We start from the raw sequence: 23,252 nt of genomic DNA on the forward strand, positions 1-23,252 counted from the left end.
GCGGGGCCGGGGCCGGGCCCCTGGTTGGAGCGGGGATTAGGGCCGGGATCGGGATCGGGATCGGATCAGGACGAAGCGAATCTTCCCGGGCTGCCGGCGGCCAATCGCGGCCGCCCCGGCGCTCCCCCGCGGCGCCGCCGCCGCTGGGCATGCCGGGAGCTGTAGTTTCCGCCGTGCGACGCCGCCGTTCTGCGCGCGGCCGGCCGAACTTCAACTCCCGGCAGCCTGCGGGGCCCCGCCGCGCCGTGCCCGGCCGTGCCTACGATCCCCATCGCGCCCCGCGGGGCCTGGAAGGAGAAGCGGGTCCGGGAGCGCGCGGGGCGGCACCTGCGCAAAGCGCGGCTTCCTGAGCGTCTGGTGGCGGCAGCCATTTTGTGGTGCCGCTTCCCTCTCCCGCTCGGGATCTGCGGCCGCGGGACCTGGCGCGGGGGCGACGCGGAGCGGGGGGAGCCGGGGCCGCCCGCACCCTCCTCACCTTCCCTTCGCCTCCGTGCGCCGCCGAGCCCCTCCGGCGCTGCCCCCGGGCGCGGCTGCGGAGAGCGGCGCTCGCCCACCATCATGGAAGACGACGGGCAGCCCAGGACCCTGTGAGTGGGGAGGGGGCGGCGGGGTGGGCAGCGGGCCCGGGGCGGAGCGGGGCGGGGGCAGGGATGCGCTCCCGGGGAGCGGGGCCGGGGCCTCGAGGGGTGCCGGGGGAGCGGAGGGGGCTGAGCAGGACACAGCGTGTGCGGCAGGGCCAGGAGCGGGGTCCGGGCTGGGGGAGCGGGAGAGGAGCGGGAGGGGAGCGCGGCGGCCCGCAGGGAGATTGCGCTGTACCGATCCAGGGAAAACACGGGCGAAACGGAGCTGGACCCGGGGTATAACGGGGTCCATCCCTGGAGCCTCCAGGGTCTGTCTCCGGAGGTTTGGGGGTACAGGCGGGGGTCCCAAGCCTTCCCCGGGGGGCACAGGCCGCCCCCGGGCCCCCCCTGCGCCGCGGTCCCGGCGCTGAGAAAGTTCTTTGTGCTCTCCCGGCGCTGGGTGGGATGGGGAGCGCCGGGAAACCGGGAGGGATCGCTTTTCCCTCCAGCGTGTCACGGTGTGGTTCAATAACAGGGCATCGGGCCCAGCAGAAAGAAATAACTGTGTGTTGGCCGTGTCTCTCCGGGCTGTTTAGTCACTTGGTGGCTGTCATCCGTTTTCTGTTTAAAAATACAAATTTGAGCGGGTTTGGGTTGCTATAGGGTTATTTTCAGCTTTGCGGATATGGTTTTGATGAATTTTCTTTGTCCTGTTGGCGTAAACGGGGGAGGCTCGCACTTGTGGTTGGGCACTTGAGAGCAGGGATTTTGTGCTGCTGCTGATTTTAACCAGTTCCCCGATTTCCAGTTCAGCTGCCAGAGGGTGTTTCGGGCTCTGTGAGCGGTGCCGCGTTCGGGCTGTCTCTGGGAGAAAGGCAGTCTCATGCTCGGGCTGCCCAGATGACAAACACAGCTCAGGACAGTGCAAATGAAATCTTTGTCTATTTAGCTTTTGGGACAGTAGCCTTCAGAAAAGCTCTCAAAGATAGTCTGGACTGAAAGCCACTCTAAAGAAACTATTAAAACAGAGTAAAATGTCTCATAATTCTGTTTGTTCTCACATTTCTCTCAAAATGATGACATGGCATTTAAAGGCTTCTCAAGGCAATTTGTGATTTTTCGTCTATGTCTGCAAAAGTTCTTTTAAACTCGTTTATAGTGTAGTATAAATGCTTGGTCCTTGCTCCCTGAGATGCGTAGTTTAAATAGGCATATCTGAAACGCTTTTTGTGTTGATTACCCAAATGATCTGAATTTGCTTGGCCCTGAGAGTGGATCTAGGTTTCAGTGTTGTTTTAGAATAGGAGGAGGGAAAAGGGCAGAGTCACACAGTGTTTTATTCAGTTTTATTTTCAAGGTTCTTTTCTTCATGATTGGCTTTTTTTCTTTCTTTTTAATAACTGCTGTATTCCCGCTAAGTTTTAAAATGTTCTTTTAATGCTGACAAGCTTTGCCACCACATTGGCCATGGTTTCTTCCCAGTAACACATCCATCAAGGGCCTGACTTAGCCCACTTAGTCACTAACATGAAAAAACCAAATTCCTAGTAAGATGTCTGAAATAGCATCTCTGCAGCTGCCCCACATGGTTTATTGCACACGTGTGACTGTTTCATTTGTTAAACTAATAAACAACATGTACATTAATTTCCTAGTAGTTTTGTAGTAACCACAATCACAAAGGGTTACTTTCCTGTAGTTATTTGTAGGCTTTTTGCATGGAAGACAAAAATTTCACTGGAGCATTTTTTACATTTTACCTTCTTGTCCCTACTTTTTGTCTGAAATGTCTTAAATTTAGAATTGCAAGTTGTGTTTCAAAGATTATTATCCTGAGCAATGCCTTTAATATAGAGGAGTTGTAATCTCATAAATAAAACTCACTGTCCCCTAAGAACAACAGATAAAAATATTGTTAGTTGAACTTGTAAGTTTTCATTGTTTGGTTTATTTGGGGAGGGGGAGGGGCAAGAAAATGAAGAACAAATTGTTTCAGTAGCTGTTTGACCATGTGCAAAAGCACTTGATTGATCGTTTTAAGCAGTACTTTATGAATGTCTTAGTTTTTCACTCCTGAAGGAATAAATGAAATCCAAAATCTGTAAATTAGGAAGGAATTTTCTTTTTTAACAGTTGCAAGCCAGTTTTTTTTTTAACTTCTAAAAAGCAAAATGTACCTAACCACTGTTCACTCAATGTTTATGCCCATCTTAAATAGCTCAGGAATAAGGATTGTTTGTTTCAGTTTGCAGTACTTACAGGGGTGTTAGGTTGTTTCCAGTCGTGAACCTATAAGAATTCAGAATATTTTCTGAGGCTTAATATAGAAAGCTGACACCATTTGCATTTTTATTTCTTACATTTCTTAACTTTATAGAAATGTGAAGAATAACCTTCCATATTTTCTGCCAGTTTGGGAAGGGGGGTCTTTTTGCATGATTTTTTACATGCAATTTTTTAGCTGGTCCTAAAATGAGCTGTGAGCTTCTGATTTTTTTTTGTTCTCTTTTGTTTTGTTTTAATAGAACACTTGAAAGCTCTCTTTTCTGTGAGTACTGTTAGATTTCACAGGCTGTATCAAAGTCCTGCTTCCACTTTAAGGTGGAAACTAAACTATCAGAAACCTGATGTGTTGCTAACGTTATCAGCTCTGACAGACAACCAGAAAAGTTCCAAAGTTGTATATTCTTGTTAATGCTTTTAGGAATATTTTGTGTGGTCTGTAGGTATTCCGTGACTGCTCGTGAAGTCACTGCATACCTACAGTTGTTATCTCATCAGCCATGCCATGCTGTATTCCAAGCCTGGAATGTGGCTAAGGTGCAGGAGTAAGGCTTCGCCCAGATTCACTTCTCTTGAACTTTTTTCAGTTCAGCTCTTGTATAGGAATGTTGTCTCCTAGAGGAGGCTACAGAGTGGATTTTTCTTGGTATCATTTTATTTCCATTAGCTCACAAGCACTAGGCAGAGTTGCTGCTAGAATTTCCATGGGCTCTTGGGCCTTACCTTACCTTATTGCTTACCATAATTTTGTCTTTTAAATATGGAAACTGCCATTTCTTGCATGTTGCCTGTGTGAGAGAGAAATCAGATTTACTATCTTTCCTCAAAAAAGGATGTAAGGAAGTTTTGTGGACCTAAAAGTAGTGGCTGTAAATGTTCCTTTCTTACCTCCCTGTTTAGGATACAATACAAATCTGTTTACTTTCAAAGAGAGAATTTTTCTGCTCAAGCCAAAGAGTTGAGTTCTAAAACTCATTATGGACTGATACGTGCCTTTGGTGTTCTTTCGATAGTTCTACAAGATCTCTGAATTTCAAGTAGTTTGTTGTTCTTTGTGTTGTCAGCAGCATTCAGAAGTGTAATAGATCAAAATTTATGTCAGGACATCTATCTCTCTGTAGGTTGTTGGGGTTTTTTGTAGCTGCTTATTAATTGGTATTTAAGTGCTTCAGGCTTGCAGAAGGGAGCAAACACTATTGCCTATATGCAAAAAGCCACAACTTTTGCTGCCCCTGTCACATCATCCAAAACCATCTATAAAAGTTTAGTAAGTGCTTCTGCTCTGCTGGGTTTTATAATTTTTTTAAAGTTTGCATAATATATCCTGTAGATTGTATCAGTCCAAAAGGATTGAAATACCATACAATAGCATTTTAGGAGTCATGTGGTTTCTTGGGGTGTGGTTCTGAAAATTTTGATTTCCTAAAGTAGAATAGAAGATGCTGTTATGTTACATCATGTGTAAGTTGAGCTAGAAAGGGGAAAGCTGACCATGGGTTGGCCGTGTGTAGTGGGTGATTAGCATCAGTGCAGCCAAGTTTTACGTTTCCAGAAAGGTAAGGTGTCTGTTCCTAATGTGGTGAATATATTTATTTCTTTAGTTCTGTAGCATTCAAACATTCACACCAAAGATGTTTGCTTGTATGTTTTTGTTAAAGTCATCTCTAACTTAATGAAGTTAGTAGTGAAGGAGGTGATGTTACTGCAGTCTGCTTAAAGACACGAAAGTAACCATCAATCTGTCTTTTTAGCATATTGTTTCAAATTTGTAGGGGTTTGTATTCCCATGTTTTACGTGCAGTTTGAGTGAATTGGGTCTCCAGTTGTTGTCCTTGCTGCATGAACCTTTATTGTGCAGTGTTCTCAGTGTGTGTGTTACTGAAGATTCAGACTTTTAGCTACTTGGGAGAGGTGGGAGGGCCTCTCACCAATGTCAATATTATGCACCAAGGCAATATTTATCATATACATTTAGGGAATTAATGGACCAGTAGGATTTCACATCCTATCTGAATCTAGCAGTCAAGGTGGTTCCGATTTTTATGAAAAGGCAGCTTGTTTTGTAGCTAAGGTTTGTGATCCAACATTCTCACAGCTATCTTGCTGAAGGCATGGTGGTATCAAAAGAAACCTTAGTGTATCTTATATCTTCTAGCAGTTTGTGTAACTTTTCTTACCTTAGTAGAATAGATTGCTGAGGAATGGCTTTCCCTGGCCTTTATTTTTTTAAAATTTTTGTCAGACCAAGAGGAATTCTCCAGATTGATTTTTAGACTTCTTGTATTGTGCAAATTCATGTTAATATTATGCAGAAGAGGATGATATTTGGGTTTTTGTTAGTACTAATTGTACTCCTTACTGTATCTGATTTGCAGTAGAAATAATAATAATAAGACTTCACTCTATTTAATTTCATGTCAGTGCTACTGTGTCAGTGTGCTGTGAAGGCTCAGTATTAATGAATACTGTTCTGCAGCTTACAGAGGAAACCAGTACTAGCAGTAAGTTCGCAGCACCACTGACCCTTCATGTTGGAATTCCTACTGGGATACATATTTTCCATCTGATTTTAGTAGTATCTGCAAAGGTTAAAATTTCCACTAAAAGCTATTAGTGATTTACAATTTAATCTTGGTGAATGATTAACAAAAATTTAGTTAATATTTCAGAAAGAAGCTATGGATAAATGTTTAACTACTAAGTTTTCAGGATAGAACTGGAAAGTCAGTGAGATAGACCATTTGTCCTGTAAGGGGTCTTAGAGTTCTGCAGGTTTTAACTTCTCTAGTGAAAAGCTTCACAACAATACAGGCTTCTGTTAGTGACTTGTGTTAATTCATATGTATTTAATAAGAAAGTAGTGAGTACATGAAGGATTTTAGTGGACATTCTATATTCAGGTGCTGTGGTACTTCAGAAACTCACTCTGGATCTTGTAGCATTGAAGTCCTGACTGAGAAAGTGCAGAGCTGTCCCATAATTGCTGAAAGAAGAACAACATAAACAAACATTTGTTGATAACATTGTGTGATGTTCTGATAAAAACAAACACGTCCATTTTAATTTTGCTGATCCGGGTGAAAGTCCAGCTGTCAAACAGAAATTGCTTTTCAAAAAATTTCAAGGGTTGCCTCTCGGAGCAGTTTCAGAACACACCTTTAGTTTACTCAAAATAAATTGGTCTGTGCACAGACTAAGAAATGCTGGTTAACATTTATGTGTTGAACAGTATTAGCAGCTATATTAATACTGCTAAACTGTATTAACAGCTCAGGCTGACTTTAGTCTGCAGTTTTATGACATTCTGTAACTGACCAGAGTAAAATAAATAAAATGTATATTCTTTCAACTTCTAAATCACAGAAAGTTCTGCTCATCTTAGTGGTTGCACTTGAATTCTTTATACCTTGACAGGCTTATTTGTAAAGATGATGAATGTCCCTCTGCTGATGGCTTTTGACATCTGTTACTGTGACAAGCCTTTCTCTTAACTGATCACTGTGTTTACAGTTTGATTGCATATTAGTCGCATTGTTAAAAATAATTTAGTTTAGCATTCATGACTTTCTCAGCCATTATTGTGACCTGGTAAATCTAGGATTCTTATCTAAACTTGCTAAGTATTTCAAAACTTGGAATTATTTCTCAAGATTTACAAACCAATAAAAATCAAGAAGTCTGAGTGATATTAAAAAACACTGTCAGAATTTTGGGGGTATTACAAAGGTGGGAGCTCTTGAGATAGATGCTGTACAATACATTCCTGTGGCATAATGCTGCATAAATTGCCTTGTCTGTTGGTGAGTGGGCTGGCTTTCCAAATGTTCAGGAAAACAGAAAAGTTGAGTTGATTGCTTGCAAGGCAGCACAATTTGTCCGAGAGCTGCTCCTGAGCTCATGGGAGTTAGATGTGTGTTTGTACCCAAATTCAGAAGTACTCTTGATGAGATACTCAGTGGGAAGGGAAACTTAAAATATCTTTGCCCAGTTGGTTGCTTGTTCTACACAACATTCTTGAGCAATGTTCTTCATACTTTTGACATCTCTCTGCCAAGGACATGATTGGCACTAGGTGTTGGTGTCCAGTGTTATGTCTGAATCAAGCTTCACTTCTCAGTTGTGTGGCCAACGTTATAATTTAGAAACCATATGAATGCTGCATTAAAACGATGAAATAATTTGTAAATATTGTCTTTAAAGACACCTGAGATGTTTTAAAGGGAGATTCTTCATAGTCGTTTAAGTTCTAAAAACTATAATTACATTTTAAAAGATGATGATTTCTGGTTTAAAATCTTGGTTTTTTGTTTCCTTGTGTAGCTATGTAGGAAACCTCTCCAGAGATGTGACTGAGGTTCTCATACTTCAGTTATTCAGCCAGATTGGACCATGCAAAAGCTGTAAAATGATAACAGAGGTAAGGCCTTCCACATCCGGGGGGGTAGCAAATGTAATGTAACTTTATCCTAAGTTGTCCAAAATAAATGGAGTTAAGGGCTTCTTTTAACATTACTGGCCGTGGGTTTCTTTGGCTGTGACTGTGTTTGGCTGTGACTGTGTTTTGTGTGACTGTATGTGTGCAGTGCTTTTGCCTGTAGCTGTGACATACCTTTTATCAGCTGATGATGAGATTCCACTTTATTTAAAAGATTGTTACTCCTCTTTTCAGAATCACATTGTTCTGCTGATCAGAAACCTTATTATTTCAAATGTTATTCATGGCTATTTTGTGCATTTTTCACTTTATTTGAACATGAGCCTCAGTAATTCTTTTCCCTCTTGAATAAATGGTTCTTTGCTATGGATGAAAAGTAAAAAATCCTTCAAAATAAGCTTGGCTCTTCCTCGGACTTTTCTGACCCAGTTCAAATAGCTCTTGTCTGCACCAGTACAAATAGCTCTTGTCTGCACCTGTCTGTTCTTAAATTATTTTTTTCTTGAAACAAAGTGACAAAATTTCCATAGTATTCCAGACAAGGTCTTTTGCACAGAGTGTTGGTAAGTATTAATGCTTTCTTGTCTCTATTGTAAGTACTCTGGTACCTTTAGGGTTGGTAGCCATTTCTGTGAGCTTGTTGACACATCCCACAAAACTTCTCTCTCCCTGATATTTTTCCTTCCTTTTACATTTATAACTGGTAAGCTTTGAGCAGGCAGGGATTAATCAGAGCTTCTACCAGGTTTAAGCTTTGGTCCTTCATCTCTGGTTTCTGTATGCTCTTTGTACTTTTTGCTACATCTTATGCTTCATACTGATTTGCAATTACAGATTTCCTGAGGACAGTTATATTAGTTTTTTGTCAAGATTGTTAATGAAAGTATTAGAAGGCAAATCTTGTGACCAGACTTCTTTAGGAATGCTACTAGAAGCTCCCCTGTGGGCTTTGTTTCCTTTCAGTGTGTCACACAGCTTGTTTGTTTCCTTGTTTTTAGCTTATCATCAACTTGCTGCTTGTTTCATCACTCTCATCCTTGTCTGGACTAATAATTTCCCATGTGACACTTTTCCCTGCTGCATTTGCTTTAAGTTTATTGGAGAAAAATAACAGAAGGCTGAAATATCACAGTTGTTAGTTTTTCTCTGAAGAAACAGTTTTGATTGTCATGTGCTCTACAGACATAAGGTGCTGCTGCTCCCACCTTTGGCTGGTTGAGACATGTTGGCATCAGTTTGGTTTCTTGAGGATCAGATGAGAAATTCCAGCACTCATTTCACCTTGGTTGAGGCTTTAGGGTTTTAAGATCTTCCCGTAAGTGAGACATCTTTATGAAACTGGTAGATAAACAAAAACTGCTGGCAGCTGTATTCAGTCACAGAGGTGGATGCATTGGGCTGAGCTCAGCACCTGCCACCAAGCAGTCACAGCAAATGCAGGTTGGATTCTAGACTGGGATTGGCCTGCAGCTGTCACAGGACTTGTCCATAGTGTCCATCCTTCTATGGTGTGTGGTAAACCTTTCCTAGGAACTGAATCATGGTTAGCTGCTTCTTACCATTCTTACTACCACCATCACCTTTTAAAAACTCGTGATTTTTCCATTTTAGCCTGGTTTATCAAATCATTCTTTTTCTTTCTTAAGAGTATGTGACATGAACACGTCAAGTATTGAAAGATTTCTAGTGTTTGTTTTGGGGGTATATAGTACTCAGGGTGGTGAGACAGATTTGTAGGTAGTTTGAACACCTGACTCTCTTTCAAAGAGATTCTTCTTGTGTTCAGACAAGTTCTCAGTGCTAAAGAAGACCTTCCTACAATCTAAAAGTAAGGTTGCACTTCATTTGAAGCATAAACTGCACTAAATTTTCTAAGTCTTAAATGGGCTTTCCAAAGTAGTGTGGGAGGAGAGGTGAATTAAGGCTTTCTCTTTTGGGGCATCTGAGGTGAGTGTGCTTGTAGAGAACTTTGTGGCTGAAACTTTTTTTATGATCTCAGGTACATTTTCTCTCATCTGTTCATTGTGCATCGGTTAGAGGCCCCAAGTACTGACTGTTCAGGAGGATGACTTCAGACTCCATGATCATTTCAGGTGTATAAAGGCCTTGTGATCCATTCAACTGTTGCATCTTAACAGCTTCAGAGGTAGACAGAACTATGTTTGAAGCTGTACAATCCAGCTGTAGGGAGAAGGATTAGAATTGTTCATCAGTGTAAGTATGTGTGAGTTGTCAAAAGTTAAATAGGAATGCTGGAAAAGAGTTCTCTTAACTTGTGTTACTTACAGCTGTGTTCTACCTGGCACTGGGGGAGATTGATAGGTGAGAATACTGATGCCAGAACAGTTTCTCTCTGCTAGACCCTTCCCTGTCCGTGTGAGAAATAATTTGTTTAGTGTAATATTAGTGTTTGTCATCTTTAGGTCCATGCATTTGCAGAGTGATTAATGGAAATGTTTTGGTTAGAGTTTGTGTACTCATTACGTCTTGGAGGTAGATCAAAATCCAGTGTTCAAGTTGGCATTCTAGACATCCTTTCCACTTGATCAGCTTTTCAGAAAACTCTTCTGTTCTTTGCACTTTATACTCTGGTACATTTATTTCTTCAGTGACCTCTGTCAGTGAGTATTTTTAAAGGTGATTTGATAGGCCATCCTACAAAAACAGGTTGTACTCAAGGTTTAACAGAGTTAACAGTCAATTGATTAAGATCCTTTTCCCTCAGTCAAGCTATTTTGAGTTCTTTTAGAAAGTTATTCCCCAGTTGTTGGGTATGACATTTTTCACTTGAGACTGAGACTATGCAGCTTCCAGGTTGCTGCCTGCTGGTGGTTTTCAGTCAAATAAATGGAAAGACTTCTTAAGTAGAGCAAGAGAAAATTGTATCTGGGGAATAAACCTTTCTAGCTTTGAGTATTTGCACAGGGCAGTTTTGTTCTTCTCTCCATTCTTCCCCTTTTTTCCCCTCCTTTCCATCCAGTCTGCAGATCACTTTTCTTATAAGTTATTTTTAGTTCAGTAAACTTCAGTCCTCATTCAAAGCAAACTATCCTTCAGAAATTGCTAGACCTTTAATAAAAAGTCCATCTTAATAATTCTTGCATTTAAGTGTAATGTCAAAGGCTATTTCATAAATCTGATGCAAATAATTCTGGAAGTTTCTAGCTATAAGTAATATATTTTCCTGGATTTTCTTCTCAGCAACCCGATAGCAGAAGGGTCAACTCTTCTGTTGGATTTTCTGTTTTGCAGCATACAAGCAATGACCCTTATTGCTTTGTGGAATTTTATGAACACAGAGATGCAGCTGCTGCATTAGCTGCTATGAATGGGAGAAAAATTTTGGGAAAGGTAAGTTGCTCACATGGTAATCTTAGATTTAAAGAATACAGATTTGTGTGAAAATATTAATAAAACTGTTGAAGATGTTTTACCAAGATTAAATATTGATGGAATAATCTTTTAAAAATATTGATACAAAAAAAGTAAGTCTTGTTTAGGAAATGTATTGTTTGTGATGTTCTAGTTATGATGGTGTTTTATACTGAATGATGATTTGTAAATGTTGACAGTTTTAACCCACCCTTGAATGAATTTATAAAATGTAAGAATTTTATGAATTTTTACTAAATCTTATACTTGTTTTCAGGAGGTCAAAGTAAACTGGGCAACAACACCAAGTAGCCAGAAAAAAGATACATCCAGTAAGTAATGTAAAGCCACAGTATCACTTGTACACAAATACTTCACAAAGTGGTAATAATTTATCATAAATGCATTTAAACATAACTTCTCTCCTTCCCATCTAGTGTTTAATAGAATTTTGCAAACTAATTCTTCTGTTTCTGCTTTACAACTGGGGAAACCGGAGTGGACAGATTAAATTGCTGCTGCTCTTCACATGGAATCCTGAGCGTTCCTGTTCCCAGTGCTGTGTGCAGAGCATCACTTTCTCAGGAGTTGAAACTTTAGATAGCAGTTAAATATTTGATTAGTAAATTATTTATTTTCAGATCACTTCCATGTGTTCGTTGGGGATTTAAGTCCAGAAATAACAACAGAAGACATCAAGTCAGCATTTGCTCCTTTCGGTAAAATATCGTAAGTATCATCGTAAACATTTCCATTATCAGTTAGAAAATATGATAGTGAAGATGTGTTTCTAAGTTGAAATGTTATTTTTTTATCTATTGAGATAATTTTTCTGCTGTTCATTTCCTTGTGGTGGGTGGGTGGGTAGTAAAGAGGGGTTGTATCTCAGTGTGTCTCATGGTGTAAATACAGTGATGTAATTGTGCTCTGGTTTGCTGAAAGCATTGTGCTTTTAACCTAATCTTTATGCTAATGTCCTTCATCTTTTTATTAAAATTTAATTACTGCTCTAAGTGTGACTTTTTGGTGTTGAGAATGTATACAGAGTAGTGACTTGACAACTGGTATATGTTGTATCCTGAGTGTGGTTTATGTGCATTTTTGCTGCATTTTCATAGGCAGTACGGAAAACTGGGAAAATTGGAATATAATTCTATAAAGCAGCTAGTTAATAACTTGGGAATATTTTGAAAAAAGCCAATACTAATAAGAATGAAATCTGGTTTTTTGGATGATAATGGGATGGATTACAATTATAATACCTTAAATGAAAGAATAGTGGCTTTACATTATGTGCACATTTCTGCCAGTTACGAGAATGTTTGTTTAAACTTCTCTTGGACAATTCAGGTGATACTAAATGACCTGGTGTTCTAATTGAACATATTTAACATTACAAAATCCTTGAGAGTGCTAAAGTATATATGTCCTAAAGAGTACTGCTACAAAAAAAGTCTGTTATCTTCTGTCAGTTTATCTTTATAAAAATCAAAGTTGCACATGAACGTTTTTGTACTACTTTACAGGAATATATTGCTAAGAACAAAATTCTTATTTTTTTCTCTTGTTCTGTACGCATAGTTTTAAATGAATCATAAATCTTATTTCTTACCTCTGCTGTTTTGTTTACTTTGCTTTTTTGTCTCTTAATGTGGTAAGTAGTACTGTTTTAAAAATCAATTTAAAAAGAATAATTCAGGTTTCTGTTTCTCAATCTATATTTATACCTGAGACCTGCAGTTTTTCTAAAGTCCAAGTCACAATTAAAAGTAATAGCATTCTGGTTATTTTGCAGAATTGCTCATAAGAATGGACAGGATCTTGAAGGCTAACTGCAAGGAACTGTGCACACTGGAACTCAGTTGTAGATTTTTTCTCATTTCTATTTATTCTTATTATACATTATTTATATATACATATTTTAGTATTTACATTTTAACATTCTATATTCAGTGCAGTTCTATATTTCCAATCATTTTAACTTACTCACTAAAATTTCTGTGTAAATTTGTTGTTTTCGTACTGGTGTGCTTAGCATTGTTGTTAGTTTTATTCTCCTTTCTTAAATTTCTGAAAATGTCAATTTTTCAAAATTTACAGCTACCCAAACTCCAAAATGATGGTAGAGAATTGACCAAGAAAAATAAAGAAATCTGTTAACAGGCCATGTATGCCTTTTAATTCCTATTTTTTCCTCTTTTTCGATTTTTTTAATATTTCATATATTTTGTATCACTAGGCAGAAGACATTTAACTATTTAGAAAATGCATGGTAAATTAGATAGAATTGTTACAGTAATTTATAGAACAGTAAACCTTAGAGGACCCTAGCCAATAGAATATTAGAAAAGGAAACTTTGTTTCTCTTATACTTCAAATTTGAACATTCTAGTTATAGCCAGTATAGGTTATGTGCATAGGTTGCATGTTTATTACATGTTATTTTTTTTGTCCTACTGCTTTTTTCTAACAGGTAAAGAAGCAATAGGGAGAGTTCAGGAATGACTGTAGTTTTAGGGCTAACTGAATTTATAAGAAAAAATTATGCTCACAATACAGTGTGTGTGGTTCCTTTTAGTTTTTATTTTGCAGGTTATCAATACTACCCTCATATAGCTGTGCTTCTTTTCACAGGGATGCACGGGTAGTTAAAGATATGGCAACTGGAAAGTCAAAAGGCTATGGTTTTGTATCTTTTTATAACAAACTGGTGAGTAATCACAATGCAGGTTTAAAATAGTTCCTGTCTTCCATTTTTAGTTTTGCCTGTTTATGTCTTTGCTGTTTATTAGACTTCACCCAGGGAAACAAATTCACCTGTACAGGAGATGTATGTATGTTTGGGACAACGTGGGGGAACTGTCAATCATTTTCCTTAAGTATTTTGCATCGGAAAAACACACAGTTTCAGAATTTTAGGCATATAAAGCCTGTTCATGTGGTCAGGAGTCTGACATGTCAGATCTCTTTTGATCATCTGTAACAGTTACCTGGAGCTGTCATAATAAGAAAAAAAGTTTTAATTTCTTCGGATTTGCCAATGCCATAAGATACTGCAATTGAATGCCTTGATTTAGTGTATTTTTCCAGTTACACTTTGTTTGTTCTGCATTACAGCTGAAATGGGCAAGGAGTAGCTGTCTTATTTCCTTGTAATCCCTCTTCCCAGTCATGGAATGAAAGTTACTGGATTCTTTTCAGACTGAGCCATAAAAACTCCAGTTTGAAATTTGTATTCATTCTACAAAATCAATGGATGAATTCTAAACATAGTACTAAAAAATACTCTCAATTTTAAGTCCTGATTGCTGTTCATTCCCACAGCAGCTGGACCTGTGGGGTTATGGCATGACTGTTCCGAGCTGGTATTTTAAGGCCTGTTTTTCAGAATATATCATTCTGCTAGGTTTGGGGAAGTGGGATATGCTCCCAGACTTCAGGTACTCCAGCCTGAGCTCCTAATGCATACCACAGTTAAGAGAAAATGGAACTCCTGCATTGGACTGGATCAGTTATGGCTTAGGCTCTGTTCCATTTTTGTCATAGCTATGATCCTCAAGCAGAATAGCAGCAAGATTCAGCAGAGAATTTTTCCTTTCCTAGTCAGTTCATTATGTTGTATTCACCACATTTTGGGAGCCAAGGGTGCTTGAATAAATTGGGGTGTTCTAGTGTGTGGTGGTTTGGTTTTGTCTTTTAGGTTGGGTTTTTCTTTTCTTACTGGTCATCTTTCGTAATTTCATTTTTGTATTTATGTGTTTTCAAAATGAGTACTCAATGGAATTAAAACCTAGAAGGATCAAGGTCCTGAGTTTGAGAAGAAAATTCCAGCTGGGAGCAGCTCACCTTTAACTTGTCCACATTTTCTTTGTCCCTTGCGCTTGGCAGGTTTTTTCTTAAGCTTTGTGCCCTTGGAAAAGCATTTAAAACATGTACTAACTATTTGCTCTGCCTGTCTTCTTCCAAAGCAGTTGGGAGACAAATTGCTCCTTGCAGCTGTTAGCAAACTTACCCTTGCTTACCAGATGTTTCTGCTTACAATGTGAACTCAAAGATTGTCTTCTGTTTCATGTTCAAGATAAAAATTACTCTGTGTGGGCCATGGACTCTCATGTGTGTTCATACAATAGCTTTAACACACAGAGAGCTTACAAAGCATCTGTTGCATGTCTCCAGGGAGCAGAAGAAACATTTAATGATAGTTGTTTTATTTCAGTAATTGGTCCTGGCATCTGTATGACCTTCCTGCTTTTTTGGGCAGCTTTTTGAACATTCTAATGCAGATGCTTGTATAGTATATGTATATATGGTATAAATATGTGTGTGTACATGTCTGCATAGGGCATATATACAGGTAGTATGTGTAGGATTGCAGTTGGCTTCTAGCCTGTGTAGAAAATGTGTGTGAGGAAGTTTTTACCAAATGACTTCTCTTTAACCAGTTGCCTTCATGTTAATTAATGTTTGCCTGCTATGATTATTCAGAATTTCATACTCTTAGTACTGTTACTGGTTTTCTCAGTAAAATTAACTGATAACCAAGTCTTGAGAGTAGATTTGTACATGCTTCTTGTTTGGAAGTGCTACAATCTCTGTTTTAATCTCTTCAGGATGCAGAAAATGCTATTGTACACATGGGAGGCCAGTGGTTGGGAGGCCGCCAGATCAGAACTAACTGGGCAACAAGGAAACCACCAGCCCCCAAAAGTACACAAGAAAGTAAGAGCTTCATGTCCCGCTGTGTTGTGTTTGCTGTCTTGTCACTGTTCAATGGGGGAATAAAACGTAAGCCAATCATGTAACTTAAATCGCATATTAGCTTGCCTTCCAGATCTTGAATAGAGTTTCTGGTATGTTGTATCAACATAGTGGTGGCACTACTGGTCTGTCATAAAGTATTGAATGTGTTTGTTGAATGCAAAATTCATGCTTGTGTACGAGGTAAGTGTCTGGGTTACTGTCAGCCCACTGCTGAAAACCAGCCTTCTCTCTTTATAGATAATACAAAACAGTTGAGATTTGAAGACGTAGTAAATCAGTCAAGTCCAAAAAATTGTACTGTGTACTGTGGAGGAATTGCCTCGGGGCTAACAGGTATGAAGTGTTCTATTGGTTTTTATTATTGAAACTTTTTGGACATCAGGATGATTATTAATTCAAAAACACCTTGTGTTGTAGATCAACTTATGAGACAGACTTTTTCACCGTTTGGACAGATTATGGAAATAAGGGTGTTTCCAGAAAAAGGTTACTCATTTGTCAGGTATGGACAGAGAAAGCAAAATCTCTGGGTCTGTGCATGTAGTAATGCTTCATCTCTGTGTAATTTCTCTGGATTGAACTTGTCCTGATACAATGAAAGCTGTCACCATATATTCATAGAATCATTTGGAACTTGTAAAAAGAGCCACCAACATTTTTACCTGAGAAGATGAATGTTTGTGAAAGCAGATGTTTTTCTCTGGATTTCCTGTATGTATGGAGTCTGTTTTTTAGGTAATCAGGAGGAAGTACTGTAAAGCATAACATTAGTTTGTTTTTACATTCTTTAGGTTTTCAACCCATGAAAGTGCTGCACATGCTATTGTTTCAGTTAATGGAACCACAATTGAAGGACATGTTGTTAAATGTTATTGGGGTAAAGAATCCCCTGATATGACTAAAAACTTCCAACAGGTAACTGTACTTAACCTTTTCTTTGTATTACAAAAGCAATTGTGTTTATACCTGTAATGACTTCCCAGTTATAATGGCTAAATTTTGTGGTGGAGTTCTTATGAAATTCCATGTTCTGTCTCAGTTATGTTCCAGTTCATCAAATTGGGCTAGTGATTTTGATGGAATATCTGTTACTGTCTTCTGGATATGATCCAAGATAGGGAGAAACTTTGAGGTAATTCTAATTCTTGCTGTTTTGCTAACTGCAGATTAGGTGGCTATCCAACCAAATAGTCTTTGGGGTTTCAAGCACACACAAATACATTTTTCAGTACAAGGACCTAGTTAAGTCAGAGTGACATCTTATTTTTCAGATCTCGTTATTGCTTGTTTTTGCTCTCTGATTGATATAGCCAAAACTTTGCCTTCAGCAGCACAAATGCAACATAAACCATCTCTAGAACCTGAAGTACAATGGATTATTCTCTCTGCAGGTGGATTACAGTCAGTGGGGGCAATGGAGCCAAGTATATGGAAATCCACAGCAGTATGGGCAATATATGGCTAATGGGTGGCAAGTACCATCGTATGGAATGTATGGCCAAGCATGGAATCAACAGGGTTTTGGAGTAGAGTGAGTAATTCTATTTAATTTTTTTAGAATATTCCAAGAGTGCTGTATCTTAAGTTTCATGCTCATTTGGGTCAAGGATTGCACAAGGTTTAAAACCTTAGGGGAACTCCTGTGTGCTTAAAGCTTATGTTCAGTGCTTGCCATGGAGCTGATGCTGGGGTGAGTTGCTCTGACTTGTACTCGGTGGCACATTTCGTGTGTGATGGAGGCACAAAGACCACCCAGTGTGGTAAAATTTTGGGTGGTGGTCGGTCTTGTCTGATATCTAAATATATTCTGGAGTCTTACTTGAGGTGGTGAGTCTGAGGCAGGAGCCTGGGTATTTGCCTGCAGAGAGAGAAGGAACTACACACAGACACTGGAACTGGTGCAGTTTCAGAATTTGGATGGGCTTTTAATTATGGATCTCTAGAAGACTGAAGTCTTCACAAGAACTCCTTGTTTTAACATAATTTTGAAATAACTTGTTTGCCTAGTTCTTCATTATCTGGTGCCAATTAAACGTATTGAGCCCTGTTAAACCTCTCACTGGCATTCATGCCCGTGAAGTATTGGGTGTATTTTGCCTTTCTGCATCACTGATGTTGAGTTCCAGCCACCTGTGTGTGTTCGTGCCTTTGGAGGCAGGTGCCATATCCAACTGGTACCCAAGGTTTGTGGGGCTTTTTCTCCTTTGTTCTTAAAAAGCTCATGATATTTTCAGGAATCACATGTTGTAGTGCTTAACCTGAATTACTCATTAAAAAGAAGAATAAACTGTTCTATTTTGATACAAGTAGTTGAGTAGGAAGTATGTTTTTATGGTTTTGGGGGTTTTTTTTAAGTTGCTTTTCCCTACTTTTTTTTAACCATCCTGTTTCTTTTTAAGCCAATCTCCATCTGCTGCCTGGATGGGTGGATTTGGTGCTCAACCTGCCCAGGGACAAGGTGCTCCTGTAATACCTAACCAAGCTGGATATGGTATGGCAAGCTACCAAACGCAGTGAGCTGGGACTCTGTTTAAAAGTGTGTATTTCATGATAGGCTGCAGTTTCCAGTGACATTCTGAAGACTGGAATGTAGACAATGAAAAAAAAGAAAATATTTATTTTAAAAATGGAAATGTTTGGAACCTTTAGCACAGCTTTGCTTTGGTGAAGGACACAAATGTCTTCTAGTTCTGCCTTTTTAAGTTTTTGTTCATGATGGATATGAACATGTTTTTCTTTGTGTACAAAAATTAAAAATAAAGTCAATAAAGACAATTCTGACTACAAATTTTGATATAGTAGGAGAAATGGCTAATGAATTTGATATTTAGGTTACCATTCCATTTTTTTTTTGTTTTGTCTTCAGTGTTTTATATCATTGTGCTTTTAAGAGAAATGACATTGAAAAACAGCGAGTTGCTTTCAGTTGAACACACATCCTGAAATAAACTGTGGACCAATCACCACAACCTGCGAGACAGTATTGAGTTTTCAAGAAACCTACGGACATAGCTCTAAGTATATGGAGGTCTTGGAATAATTTTTTTAAAAAATATTTAATTTTTCTACATGCTTACAGAAAACAGTTGATACGATGAATAGTTGAGTCTGAAATGAAAAACAGTACTGTCTGAGAAATTTCACATAACTTTTACTGTCCACATTCAGGCACACGTTGAAACTTTACAGAGCTGGTTTGCTTGTTAAAACTGTAGTGGTTTACATTTAATTTTGAGAAGTAAAAACGTTTTTACAAGTATGTTGTTTGTATTCAAATCAGACAGTCATACTTGGGCTTTTACATAAAGTTTGAAGGCTACACATTGTAAATATTTCATAATTACAGTGTTTCAAAAGCATGCTCAAACATAGAAGTAGCAATGTAATTATTCAAAGTAATACTTAATATACTCTACTGCTTTAAATGCAGTAGATTGACAAGAATGTGCAAGACTGACATTTCCAAAGTTGGCTATTATGTAAAGTTACATAAAGAACTATAACAAAGAGCCTTAATTTTAATTTCATAAATCTTTAATGCATCACCTTTTTGTCATTAGAAATACAAATTTTTTGCTTTACATTATTTGGTATGTAAATACCTTGGTTAACAACCTTGTAAACCTATTTCAAGGTTATTATAAGTTGTATAGTATCTTGAGTGTTTTGAAAAATCTTGATGTTTTTTAAGTCTAGAAATATTTTGCCCAAGAATTTTTTAACAAGATTGTTAAAAACATCTTATTTTAGAGAATATTCAATGTGCCATTTGGTAAATGGAGATGCAGTTGAAACAGTACACTGAGTTGTGACTTATTTTTAATTAAAGTTTTTGTCTTTATGGGTGGTTTGCATGTGATGAACCTGTACAGAGGCTGGGTTGTATGTGTACTGAGTGTGTAAATGGATAAATCATGAAGCTGTTTAAATGGTATACTTGGGTTATTTCTGAATTATTTTATGGATACATTGATATAAACTGCCTCAATAAATTTGAAGTTGAAAATGAATGTAAGTTAGATATAAGTAATGTGTCCTCCCTGTGACAGCTAGAGGGTGCAAATGCCTCAGCTGTAATCTGGAATGCTGAGGCAGGCACGGTTGGAAGGGAAAGAGTAGGATTTGCAGTGGTAGTTCAGTGAAGCAAACTTGCATTTTAAAAGAAACAGAAAGTTTGATTTTTAGAGATGATAGTTCTAAGTGAGTGTCTGAGAAGCTGTATATTTTCTCTTTTCTGTTTCTGACCATGCAGGTGTTGCGAGGTAGAATAGTCTGTTTTGAAATGGAGATTTGCAGGTGTGTTAAACCCAGCCAGGTTGTGCAAATAACTACATTTATTGCTGTAGCGAATCACATGAGGGTTTTCTTTCTCCTCTTTTATTGATGTGTGGAGTAGTACCTTGACTTTCAGATTGGGCTGAAAGTGAGATGTAGTGGAAGAGCAGTTTAGCCAGTTGGCTCAGCTGCACCAGAGGTAGCTGTGACTCTGGGCATCTAATGCATGCAATAATGACTGAAGGTAGTGTGGAACCACGAGTGCTCGTGATGGCAGAATTGGCCCTTTATCTCCATTTCTCCTTTAGGGTATATGTAGTGTCTTTCCACTCAAGATAGGAATCTTGTCTACAGGACTCTTGTTTTTCTATAAATTTTGTACATATGTGTATATCTACGCGAGGATCGGCCTATACATTGTAGTTTGGACAAACCTCACAAGTAAGTCTGTGTTTTTGGTACACTCAGCTGGTTTAAAAAGTCACAAATCAGTAGAGATACAAATTGTGAGTTCCTTTAGGATTTCTTAGGCTTCACTTGAAATCTGGGGTTTCTACATCCTTCTAGGTGTTTGCCATACGGCTGTTCTGGGTGCATGCTGGTGTGGAGGCAGTTTGTTCTTTAGGCGCTACTGAAGATTTAGATGATGCAAGTACATTGCCACATAAATGCCCATATAAATGGGTGTGAGATTAAGGCAGTGATCTTTCAGGTCTCAATGTGTAGATCACTTTAAATCTGATTATTTAATATGCCTGCTGTAGAGCTGGGCCGTACCTGACCTGTATTTCAGGATGAAAGATAGGTTATACCTTCTGATTTAAGTCTTTTGTCATTGATTTTTATACAGCTTTTCTGTAATGGTGATATTTCTTCGCAGACTGCTCAAGATGTGGGAGTCTCCAGTGTCCTTTAATGTTTCTCTAGCACTGCGAGGAAGAGTTGTAAATTAGATTGCTTTTTACTCAGTAGCATTCATAAATGCATCACTGACAATTTTTTGGCACCAAAGAGCCTCTTGCACCATACTGCTTTTATGAGTGACACTTACACTGTTGTAATTTCTCTAACTACAGAAATCGACCACTACCTAACCTTTACCACTAGGATTTGGATTTCAAAAATACTGATTTATTATGGCTTAAGTTGATGCGTGCAACCTAAAGCAAGGTTGTAATCTGCATTTGCAGAAAATGTTCAATAAAAGTGAAACATGATAAAGGGCTTATCCTGTATTTGTCATCTGTCAAAGCATTGTCCCTCTTTGCTGTAAAACTGACAACAGGCAGACAAGGCTGAACTTGTAAACTATGCACTTGCAATCATGTAAAAGATGTTTTATTTAAAAAATTTTCATACAAAATAATTTTGTATTTTGCGGAGTTGCAGTAGTAAGGCTGTAAATCTAAGGTAGCTTCTCATCAGTCCTGCCTCCTTGTGTATATTTGCTAACAGTTTTTAGACATACTCTTCCTGCAGAACCTTCTTACTAAGATAACTTCATGAGAAGCGATTCACTGTACCAGAGCCATTGCCTTCATTTCACTCAAAAAAGTCTCGCAGTGAATAAGGCTTAGTTTTGCAGAAAATAGTGATTTGTTTTTCTTGTGTTTGTACACAAGGAAGCAGACTTAAACTGTATGGACATGATTAGTGTCTGATACTTCTTAATTATCTGACTGTTTTTGAACAAGGGCACAAGTGTTTGTTTTAATCACGTGAAACTGTTTCCTGGTCAGCAATAAAAGATTTTGTTGCACTGTTCTTACATTGCAAGATACAGGCAATCTTTTGTTCAGTATACTTCCAAAAAATGGATGGGGTTTGTGAAGAACTGCCTTGTTCCAGCTCAAATCTTCATATATAGATATAATCTGGGATCTGGATTGCAGCTGTAATAGCAAAAGGAAGTTCTTCTCTTGAAAGTAAGTGAGAATTCATTTGTTCTGATCACATGTGGTGTCTGTCCCACAGTGATAAATTTAAAGGTTTCACTATTAACGAAGTTTCTGTTCATATAAAGGCAACTGCAAGGCAGTAGCTTCTAGGAAGATCTTTGTCGTGTTTCATTTCAGCTGACTTCTATGAATCCAGTTGATTGTTTAAAAAAACCTCTAAAAGTTGTTGTGCTTTTCAGTATCACATGGATAGAATCCCATTCCACTGTACTATAATTTCAAATCAAAGAAAATCCTGAAGTGTTTACTGAATGTTCTACTTGAAAAAGGAACAGGACTTGATGTTGACAAGTGAACACTGATTCTGTTGTCCATCTGAGGCTGTGTGCTGATGTAGATCATGGATGTGTGAATGACATGCTCTGCCCACTGACATTTGAAGGGTAATGACTCAGAACGTTAATTTGACATCAGTAATGATTATTTGAATACAAGTTATTCTTGCTTAAATACACAGCTCCTTATGCTTCAATTAAAGCTGATCTGAATCTTAACTGGTTGTTAAAGTATTCTTGATATGCTGTGGAAGGATACGTGGCTTTGCCTTCTTAGTGTTGAAGCTGTCAGTAAGGCATCAGGGTTGCACAGACAGTGTTTTTTGTTTAGAAGAAAAACATTTAATGGAGTTGTGTCAGGGAATTTAGTGTAAACTGACTTTTCTGTACTGATGGGTGATGCTGTTTGAATGTTTCCCTTCTAAAACAAGGGCTCAGTCACCATTCCTTGCATGAACGTGGCTCTCACAGATCCCAAATTCTCAGTAGCTGTCTTTCCCAGCTGCTGACATGGGAGGGAGGAGGAGGAGGAGGAAGGGGAAGGATGGTGAGAAAAGGTGGTACAGCCCAGTGTGCCTGGTGCAGCAGCAGCAGTGCCAAGGCAGATTGTCAAACACATTTAAGATCACAAGAGCTTTACACAGATAATGCAGCAGTACCCTGAGGGTTGTGACCATTCAGACACAAACTTGCTTTATCTGCTTGCTTAAAATAATGTGGCTTTAAAATTACAAAAGTAGAAACCACATAACCTCTTTGGTTCCTCAGAAAATAGGTGCATATTAGATAACCAAGAGAGAACACTGGAGGTGACTAAACAAAGGAGCAAATTGCATTAAGCATCTGAATTTGTAGACTTTTGCTTAATGTAGACCTCTTAGCTTGGCATTCTGTTGTGTGTCTATATTGACCTTTTTGTTTGTATAACTGAAGTAGTTTCAGATACGCAGAGCTGCTTGTTGAACGTCTTCCCATGCTTGACAGCTTCTGGAACAGAGATGGATGAGAGTTGAATAAGAACTGTAGGTCTACCACATGAAACACTGGATAATGCTCACATTTCCTGGATTGAAACTGACTTACTAGAGCCAACTCTGTAGAAGTATAAATATCACAGGGGATGATGAAAAGCTGCTGTCCTCCATTTGAGTAGCTAGTTCTTTGACCTTAATAAATGGGGAATTATTACTGGGCTGCTGTTCCATGAAAAATGCTCTTCATGGGTTTTTTGTTCCTTTCAATGGGGCAGATCTTTTTCACTCCACAAATGATTTGTTTCCTTTAATGCTTCGTTGTCAAGTGTGGTGGGAAAGACCAATTGGTACAATTTATT

At 38.7% G+C, this 23,252-nt stretch overlaps 1 protein-coding gene across 3 annotated transcripts; it reads left to right on the forward strand.

The window, feature by feature from the left end:
• The first annotated feature begins 349 nt into the window (after nt 1-349).
• TIAL1 (TIA1 cytotoxic granule associated RNA binding protein like 1) lies at nt 350-22,138 on the forward strand. Of its 3 annotated transcripts, none has more exons than XM_039553589.1 (12): nt 350-587; nt 7,164-7,260; nt 10,480-10,629; nt 10,928-10,982; nt 11,292-11,379; nt 13,285-13,360; nt 15,261-15,369; nt 15,649-15,744; nt 15,829-15,913; nt 16,203-16,326; nt 16,803-16,942; nt 17,811-22,138. In XM_039553589.1, the coding sequence occupies exons 1-12, from the start codon at nt 559-561 to the stop codon at nt 17,926-17,928; spliced, it is 1,167 nt and encodes a 388-aa protein (XP_039409523.1). In that variant the 5' UTR covers nt 350-558; the 3' UTR covers nt 17,929-22,138. The 3 variants fall into 3 exon arrangements, with proteins under 3 accessions (XP_039409523.1, XP_039409524.1, XP_019148737.1); XM_039553590.1 differs by having other exon boundaries at nt 351-587; nt 10,531-10,629; XM_019293192.3 differs by lacking the exon at nt 350-587 and adding an exon at nt 12,446-12,818 and having other exon boundaries at nt 7,198-7,260; nt 10,531-10,629.
• Nucleotides 22,139-23,252: the final 1,114 nt, after the last annotated feature.

The sequence above is a fragment of the Corvus cornix genome, chromosome 6 (genome assembly GCF_000738735.6).
Source record: "Corvus cornix cornix isolate S_Up_H32 chromosome 6, ASM73873v5, whole genome shotgun sequence".
Taxonomy (NCBI): domain Eukaryota; kingdom Metazoa; phylum Chordata; class Aves; order Passeriformes; family Corvidae; genus Corvus; species Corvus cornix.